The following is a 7398-nucleotide window of genomic DNA, read 5'->3' on the forward strand; positions in this document are numbered from 1 at the left end:
AATTGTGTGTAATATTCCATATGACAATACCAATTCATTAGGAATTAATTAGTACAGTCCCTTCATTTATTCATACATTTCCGTCTAACAACAAAAGTACTATTATCTCGGGGGCACAATACAAAACATGAGAATATGAATGATTGCTATTTATTCAAACTTAAAAAGAAAAACAACAAAGAAAATGGCCAGCATATAAATTAAGTAAATCACACAATTAAATACATATCTTGAAACAAAGATGAAACTGAAGAAAAACGTAAAAACACATATTTTGTTTTACAGTACTGCATTGTTCCTCTGTATCAACAGAAATCAAAACATCACAATTTCACAAATGGTGATTAGGTTACTGCATCTATCAGGTGATGCAATAATGCATACAATATTATCACCAGACAGAATTCATTGACATAGTTCCTAATAATAGTCAAAACCAAGGGATCAATATTGGAATGTTTCTTAGTTTCTAACTGCAGATGTAAGGGTATAGTGTGTATATAATGACGTAGAGTGAGCACGGAGCTCATAAAATAGAGATTTAGCTATGTCTCCAATTTGGGACACATTGTTAAATTGCAGCAGTGAAGGTTAATGTGTAAACCACAGTGCTCTTCATCAAGAACATACCTGAATTAAGTATGGGTAACGTGAAAAAATAATTATAGCAACCTTTAGCATTTAAAGAAACCTCAGTCATTTAAACCAATTACATAAATAAGCATGTTTCAATATCACCAGTGAAATCAGTGTAAACAAAAATACAAAGATAATTTCTCTCAAGAATATCACTGGCCTCTGAAAATGGATAGGCTAACCAGTTCATATTTGTAACTGGTCAACCTTTGGATAGAGAAAAGAGACACTTTTTCCTGTTGGTTGGTACGTCTACTTTGTCTTAGCAATAAACAAGAATGTCATGAGAAGAGGAGAGATGCTGATGTCTTTCTCTGTATCTGTTTCTCTCCCATTTCTCTGGGTCATTTCCCCACTGGCTGGTGGTTGTCTCATTGTTGTCTCTGCTCTTATCAGTCCTTAGAGAGTGTCTCTCTTCCTTTAGCTGAAGCACACAGGCCCAACAGTGAATCCAAACTCCTGTGTGAGGTCACTGCTGCCGAACACTGCCAGATCTCTCAGGGGAAGCAGATCCAAGTCCTCACTCTCAAACTGGAACACCGCCTCACGACGGCCTCCGGAATGCAGCTCCTCAGAGGGCTGCCAAGAGAAACACAAAGTACATTAAGTATTGAAGTGACTCTCTTCACCATCTCTCAACAGCCTTCCCTCCTCACCACCACCACCACAATCTAATACAGTACATGGTAATCATTATAGGGTAGTCTAAAAACATACCACGCAATCTTGTAATGTCCCCAGGTAACTCTGTCTTTGTGTGTCTGCCAGGAACTTCACCTCTCTTTTGCCTGGTCCCTGTATGTTCCCAGGCTGGCAGGAGTAGGTGATGTTCTGACTGGTGAGCCTGCTGTTCAACCTCAGGAATCTCATCTGCACCACGTCGGGTCCTAGATACTCAAACTGGGAGAGGGCATGGAAGGAAGGAAATCAAACCAGAAACACAAAAGCATTTCATTGTACTGTGTACACCACATGTATCCTTTGCATACAACAAATAAACTTTGATTTGATTCGATTTGAGAATCATGATTGGATTTGAGGCTTACCCGAAAGCCTTTTTCCTTTGAACTCAACCAATGAAATGAGTTATTTGTCCCAGAATCCTTCAGCCATGCTTTTACTGGCACCTGAAGTTTGAATGTATTTCATATGTTATTACATACATTTAGCATATGTTATTACCATATTATATAAGATCTGTGGTTCAGTGAGTCCCAGAGCCAGAAGTGTGTGTTCAAGTACCTGAGGCTGGAGCGGAGACAGACAGGTCTTTGGTGCTGCAGTGAAGTCACAGTACACCAGAAGTGCATCAGCTGGGCTGCCCTGGTTAGGATCAATGTAATACATCCCTGGAACATGTAACAACCTTTACATCAGAAACTGAGCAGGGTTCCATCTCTCTGCTGCTGTACAACCGCTCCCACACAAATCCAATAAGCATATTGTACATTTAAGTTGCTTTAAAATATCTGATACCAATATTGTGGTATTAGAATATAACAGAGAAGTCTTCACATTGTGGAAAAAGCCCAAACCATTAGTGAAGTTGGGCTGGGAGAGCCAGAGCTCCAAGCAGGTGGTAGCTGGGTGTTCTTTAGTGCCGTCTGGTGGATCTATGAGCAAGTGCAGTTCTTGGTGCAATAAATCCAGCAGGGTCTGGATCAGGAGGTAGTTGGGCTTGTCTGACAGGTACATGAGGTCCTGATCAGGCAGGGGGTGAAACAAGGAGGTGTAAATAGTTATGGCTAAATTTGCTGAAATGGCTTTAGTTTCAAAATGGAAGTATTTGGATGTGCTTGGATAGATTACCAACGACTTGCCTTGAGTTGTGCCAGAGAGAGATTCAGAGAGGTTCCAGGGGGGCCAGGAGGTCCAGGGAGGCCCTGACATAAATAAGGAAAAACAAACACAATATCTAAGTTAATCTCATTGCCCTGGGTTGCCAGATTGGGTCAGGAATTATTTTGATTTCATTAAACAGATGTAAAGTGTCTGCTACTGTAATGTTTTGTGATGTGAGTAGGGTCATACTCACAGGCAGGCCTCTCACTCCAACAGGACCTGCTGTTCCAGCAAATCCTTTTAGACCCTGACAATTAGGCAAATTTAGTCAGTGCCCTCAGTCAATCCCCCAATCTCCAAATAATTCATTGACAAGACACAAAGGTATGCATAAAAAACAGAACAAATGTGTGTATTTGTATTTAGAGAACTGTTATACACATACCTTTTCTCCAAACAAACCCTATAGAAAGAGAAAATTCATCACATTAGCATTTACTTTTTTTCCTGTATAAGTATGTTTACTATATTTTCAGAAATACAAGGGTAATAACAGTACCATATTTCTGAAAAAGGACAACTTACAGGCAGTCCAGGTAGACCTGGGGTCCCCCATTCCCCATGAGGACCAATGTCTCCCTACAAAGACAGAACACATAAATCACTGTCAATACAACTCAATAGCAATCCCACGATTAATGATGAATACTTAACAGAACACTGAGTCGGAACACACTAGACGGACAGATACTAGAAGGTGCATCTTACTTGTTCTCCTTTTAGGCCAGCACTCCCTGTCTGACCCACAGGGCCTTGTGTCCCCTGAAACAGACACTCAACTGACTCAATAGATCATGGAACTGGGTCCATTATTACATACAGGAAATGTATAGGGATATGAACATGGGAATGATGAAGGCAAAATGCATCCATAGTGAATCTACATTAAGATTTTTAGTACATCTAACTCGAGTGTAATATGCTTCTTGGGATAAATGAGCTCAAAAGTACCTCCAACCCCTGATCTCCAGGAGGACCTGTTAACCCCATCTCCCCCTTCTCTCCCTGTAAGTTTAGGGGAAATATGTCACATAAAATGAGCTCAAAGTGCTGTACTTCTTCAATCATATCATAATCCTGTCATAATCCTGTTGAGGCTTCAGTCAAGGTCTTACCTCTATACCTGGTCCACCCATTAGACCCTTCTCTCCTTGTAAGCCAGGTGTCCCCTTTGAGAGAAACAAGGGACGTTATTTGCTGAGTTTTGGGGACCCAGTGATTGAGTTATACAGCTAATCCTCCTGGCATTGAAAAGTGCACACAGCCTTTCCAAAACAGATCAAATAACTTACGTAAGGCCCTTGTCTTCCTGGAGGCCCGGTTGAACCAAAATCTCCCCTCTTTCCCTGTAGGCCAAAGAAAGGTCAAATCCTGATTAAAATCTGATGCCCCATTGACCTTACACAAACTCTCACCACTGCAAAATATTATCAAGGTAAAGAAACATTATACTGTATGTTATGGCGAATGCAAAATCGGGCCAGAGTTTCTCACGGTCAATAGTGATTACTGACCTTTTCTCCTCTCTCTCCACCTAAGCCTTTGCTTCCAGTTTTTCCTCTATTCCCCTTACATGGAAACAAAAACAGCTTTTAGAATCAAATGAAGAATCAAGATCCATATTAGTTGGAACGATACATTTTTAACATATGAAAAAGAGACTGAATAAGCAATGGTGTAATTCTCACCCTCCTTCCAATGTGTCCGGTCTTTCCTGGATACCCATTTCGACCATCATACCCCTGACAAAAAGAAAGACCTACAATCACATACTACACTAAGTGGACATTATGATATGGCCTTTGATACAGGTAGGATGTCAGAATGGGACAGAGTACTAAATACTATATATGTAGATGTAAAGACAGGTGAAAGGTGAAGCTTAACCTGACCTTTTGACCTTTCTGGCCTAGTCTCCCCTCAGGGCCTGTTTGACCTTTTGGTCCCTGAAGAGCAAAAAGGTAATGTTGACTTATCCTAAAATGTCATCAGTAGACATTTATTTCTGGTGAAGATATTGGAATATGTGTGTTTCATTTGTATATATTAGGTCTAAAACGTTATTGTAGCACTTACCAAAGGTCCTGGTGGGCCAACAGTTCCCTGAGGCCCCACCTCACCAGGCAAACCCTAAGAGTAGGGATGAGTTAAAAAACATCAACCAAAATGTTTACTAACTTATGTCATGTTGCCAAAGACATATCAACACCACAGTTCACATGTGTCTGTGTTCCTACCTTCAATCCAGGAGATGCTTGGGGCCCCCTGTCGCCTGGAAGACCCTCTGGCCCCTGGACCCGACAGAGACATTCAGACCGTCATCTTAATGAACAATTTAGATGTTCTCTAGAAAGAAAGATATCAATCAGCCTCACCTGATCTCCTGGTTCTCCTTTATCTCCAGGCTCATCTTTGGGCCCCTTAAGTCCGGGGAAACCCTTTGGACCAATCTCTCCCTGTCTCCCCATGCCCCCCCGCACTCCCTACAATAAACCAACAAAATTGAATTATGACAGAAATTGACCATGCAAGTGCTGTGCATATGGTTTGAATTACAATCTTATCAATATAAATTGGCAGATGATTTGGATAATAGGTACCTTTGGTCCATGTTTCCCCATGTCACCATTCACTCCACTGATGCCTGACATCCCCTGTCATTAGAAGACAACAGCTCAATAAAACCAATCAAGCCTACAGTTACATTACACTCTATAATTCATACATGAAAATGAATAACAATTTTGCTGGCAATACATACCTTAAGGCCTGAGTTTCCAGGGTTCCCAGCCATACCATAAGGGCCTTTGTCCCCCTAGAGAAATTACAACTCCATGTTACTGTACAGCTATATGGCATCATTGTCCCAATCGTGATTAGAGAATTTCAACATCATACTGTACCTTCTGCCCTTGTGGTCCATCAGCCCCAGCTAATCCAAAAGGTCCTGGAAAACCCTGGAACAATAACAGGTTGTGAGGCAGAGTATTTGACAAAGCCATTAGAGACATTGCCATTACTGAGTAATAACAGATGTTCGAACTATCAATACACTCCAGTCTACTTCAAACCTACTTCCAGTCCAGACAAGCCTGATGGTCCAGCTTCCCCCATCAACCCCACCTGGCCCTGATGAACAGAAACAGAACACTGTTGAAGCACCAAATCTACATGTCACACACACATCACCTCTATTAAACCATCAAACATTAGTATAGAATACACCTTATCAGTCACTCACTCGTAGTCCTACGTAGCCCTTCTCTCCCTTCACTCCTCTTTTCCCATTGTCCCCAAGAGCTCCTGAGGGCCCCTCTGACCAAGAAAATCCACGTGGTCCTATGTCTCCCTGGAAAGGAAAAACAACAATTTGGAAAGTATCAGATTGGGATTTGTATGGCAGAGGAGGAAGATTTTTTTTTTCAAAGACTTCTGAAAATCTTAACAGGCATTGTATCATACATATAGAACCACACATAAAACAACCTCTTGGATATAGGGGGCGCTATTTTAATTTCTGGATGAAAAACGTTCCCGTTTTAAACAAGATATTTTGTCACGAAAAGATGATCGACTATGCATATAATTGACACCTTTGGAAAGAAAACACTCTGACGTTTCCAAAACTGCAAAGATATTGTCTGTGAGTGCCAGAGAACTGTTGTTACAGGCAAAACCCAGATAAGAATCCAATCAGGAAGTGCCGCATTTTTTGAAACCGCCTTATGCCAACGACTCCTTATATGGCTGTGAATGAGCTACGAATGAGCTTACGTTTTCCACGCATTCCCCAAGGTGTCTACAGCCTTGTGACGTCTTTTTAGGCATTTCCATTGGAGAATGGCTGTAAGGGACCATATATAGCGAGTGGTCAAATGGTGTCTCCCGGAGAAAATCTTGCGTAAAATACTGAGGTAGCCATTTTTCCAATCGCTTCTTATGAGAAACCAATTGCCTCAACGGATATATTATCGAATACATATGTTAAAAACACATTGAGGATGGATCCTAAACAACGTTTGCCGTGTTTCTGTCGATATTATGGAGCAAATTTTGAAAATCTGAGATGACAGTGTTGTTAACAAAAGGCTAAGCTTGTGTTTGAATATATTTATTTCATTTCATTTGCGATTTTCATGAATAGGAAAAGTTGCGTTTTGGTAATGCGCTTGAGGCTATGATTACGCTCCCGGATACGGGATTGCTAGTCGTTAAGTAGGCCTTCTTTATCCTGTTAATTCCATTACCTTTTGTCCTTTAGGACCAGGATATCCTCTGTTGCCGAAACCTCCCATCTCTCCCTGCAACAGACAATCACAGAAAACCATGAAACCACATCCCAAGCTGATAATGATGGCAGCCTGTGTCTGTAGATGAGCTTGGTAGAAAGGGTAATACAACTGACCTCTTTGCCCCTTGGCCCAGGCTCACCCTGCATCCCCTGGGAGCCCTGTGGCCCTGGCTCTGCCTGTAGTCCATTCGGCCCTGCCTTTCCAAAGGGACCTGGAGCTCCCTGTCTCACAGCAACATAGATGGGGTCAGAGAGGTGGGGATAGAGTAGTGAGCGATCTAATTAACACATTTGAACTGAACTACTGAAAAAGGGAGGAAATCCTATTGTGATGATGTCACTGACCGGTTCCCCCTTCCTGCCAGATGGCCCCTCCTCACCAACTGTTCCTGGGGGACCCTGGGAGGCAGGAGAATACAGTACAGGGTCATCAATGTCAGCCATGATAGCACTATTGCAAAGGTATCGTATGATATACCACACTTTACACCATGAAAACAAGAAATAGCAAAAAACACAACATCAGTCCTAATGGAGATGGATGGGTATACGACTGTCTAAGAACAGACACACACCTGCTGTCCATCCAGTCCAGATGGCCCACTGTCCCCAACAGGCCCTGCTGCTCC

At 41.9% G+C, this 7398-nt stretch overlaps 2 protein-coding genes and 3 long non-coding RNA genes across 5 annotated transcripts; all 5 read right to left on the bottom strand.

The window, feature by feature from the left end:
- Positions 1-46: 46 nt before the first annotated feature.
- Positions 47-2331, bottom strand: LOC135539453 (collagen alpha-1(II) chain-like). Its single transcript, XM_064965350.1, has 5 exons — positions 2172-2331; positions 1879-1985; positions 1683-1763; positions 1354-1536; positions 47-1215 (listed from the first exon to the last, which is right to left on the bottom strand). The coding sequence occupies exons 1-5, from the start codon at positions 2329-2331 to the stop codon at positions 1057-1059; spliced, it is 690 nt and encodes a 229-aa protein (XP_064821422.1). The 3' UTR covers positions 47-1056.
- Positions 2332-3002: 671 nt separating this feature from the next.
- Positions 3003-3496, bottom strand: LOC135548537 (uncharacterized). The gene is made up of 3 exons (XR_010456842.1): positions 3430-3496; positions 3187-3240; positions 3003-3057 (listed from the first exon to the last, which is right to left on the bottom strand). It is a non-coding gene; the product is annotated as an uncharacterized LOC135548537 (long non-coding RNA).
- A 96-nt stretch (positions 3497-3592) lies between these two features.
- LOC135548582 (uncharacterized) lies at positions 3593-4929 on the bottom strand. The gene is made up of 8 exons (XR_010456855.1): positions 4854-4929; positions 4716-4769; positions 4555-4608; positions 4371-4424; positions 4167-4220; positions 3993-4046; positions 3771-3824; positions 3593-3647 (listed from the first exon to the last, which is right to left on the bottom strand). It is a non-coding gene; the product is annotated as an uncharacterized LOC135548582 (long non-coding RNA).
- A 101-nt stretch (positions 4930-5030) lies between these two features.
- LOC135548481 (acetylcholinesterase collagenic tail peptide-like) lies at positions 5031-6916 on the bottom strand. Its single transcript, XM_064978536.1, has 7 exons — positions 6884-6916; positions 6726-6779; positions 5720-5827; positions 5554-5607; positions 5382-5435; positions 5240-5293; positions 5031-5132 (listed from the first exon to the last, which is right to left on the bottom strand). Exons 1-7 carry the CDS (start codon positions 6914-6916, stop codon positions 5031-5033), a joined length of 459 nt encoding a protein of 152 aa, XP_064834608.1.
- On the bottom strand, positions 6917-7398 carry LOC135548619 (uncharacterized). Its single transcript, XR_010456863.1, has 3 exons — positions 7345-7398; positions 7115-7168; positions 6917-6991 (listed from the first exon to the last, which is right to left on the bottom strand). It is a non-coding gene; the product is annotated as an uncharacterized LOC135548619 (long non-coding RNA).

This window comes from Oncorhynchus masou, chromosome 1 (genome assembly GCF_036934945.1).
Source record: "Oncorhynchus masou masou isolate Uvic2021 chromosome 1, UVic_Omas_1.1, whole genome shotgun sequence".
In the NCBI taxonomy this organism is placed as follows: domain Eukaryota; kingdom Metazoa; phylum Chordata; class Actinopteri; order Salmoniformes; family Salmonidae; genus Oncorhynchus; species Oncorhynchus masou.

Coding starts and splice junctions, on each gene's coding strand:
- LOC135539453 (XM_064965350.1), bottom strand. CDS start 2,331: ATGTACCTGTCAGACAAGCCCAACTACCTCCTGATCCAGACCCTGCTG. Junction 1,986..2,171: donor CCAGCCCAACTTCACTAATG/GTTTGGGCTTTT, acceptor TACATGTTCCAG/GGATGTATTACATTGATCCT. Junction 1,216..1,353: donor GGACATTACAAGATTGCGTG/GTATGTTTTTAG, acceptor TTCTCTTGGCAG/CCCTCTGAGGAGCTGCATTC.
- LOC135548481 (XM_064978536.1), bottom strand. CDS start 6,916: ATGCAGGGTGAGCCTGGGCCAAGGGGCAAAGAG. Junction 5,828..6,725: donor CTGGTCCTAAAGGACAAAAG/GTAATGGAATTA, acceptor TTTCCTTTCCAG/GGAGACATAGGACCACGTGG. Junction 5,133..5,239: donor CTGGAAACTCAGGCCTTAAG/GTATGTATTGCC, acceptor TTCTAATGACAG/GGGATGTCAGGCATCAGTGG.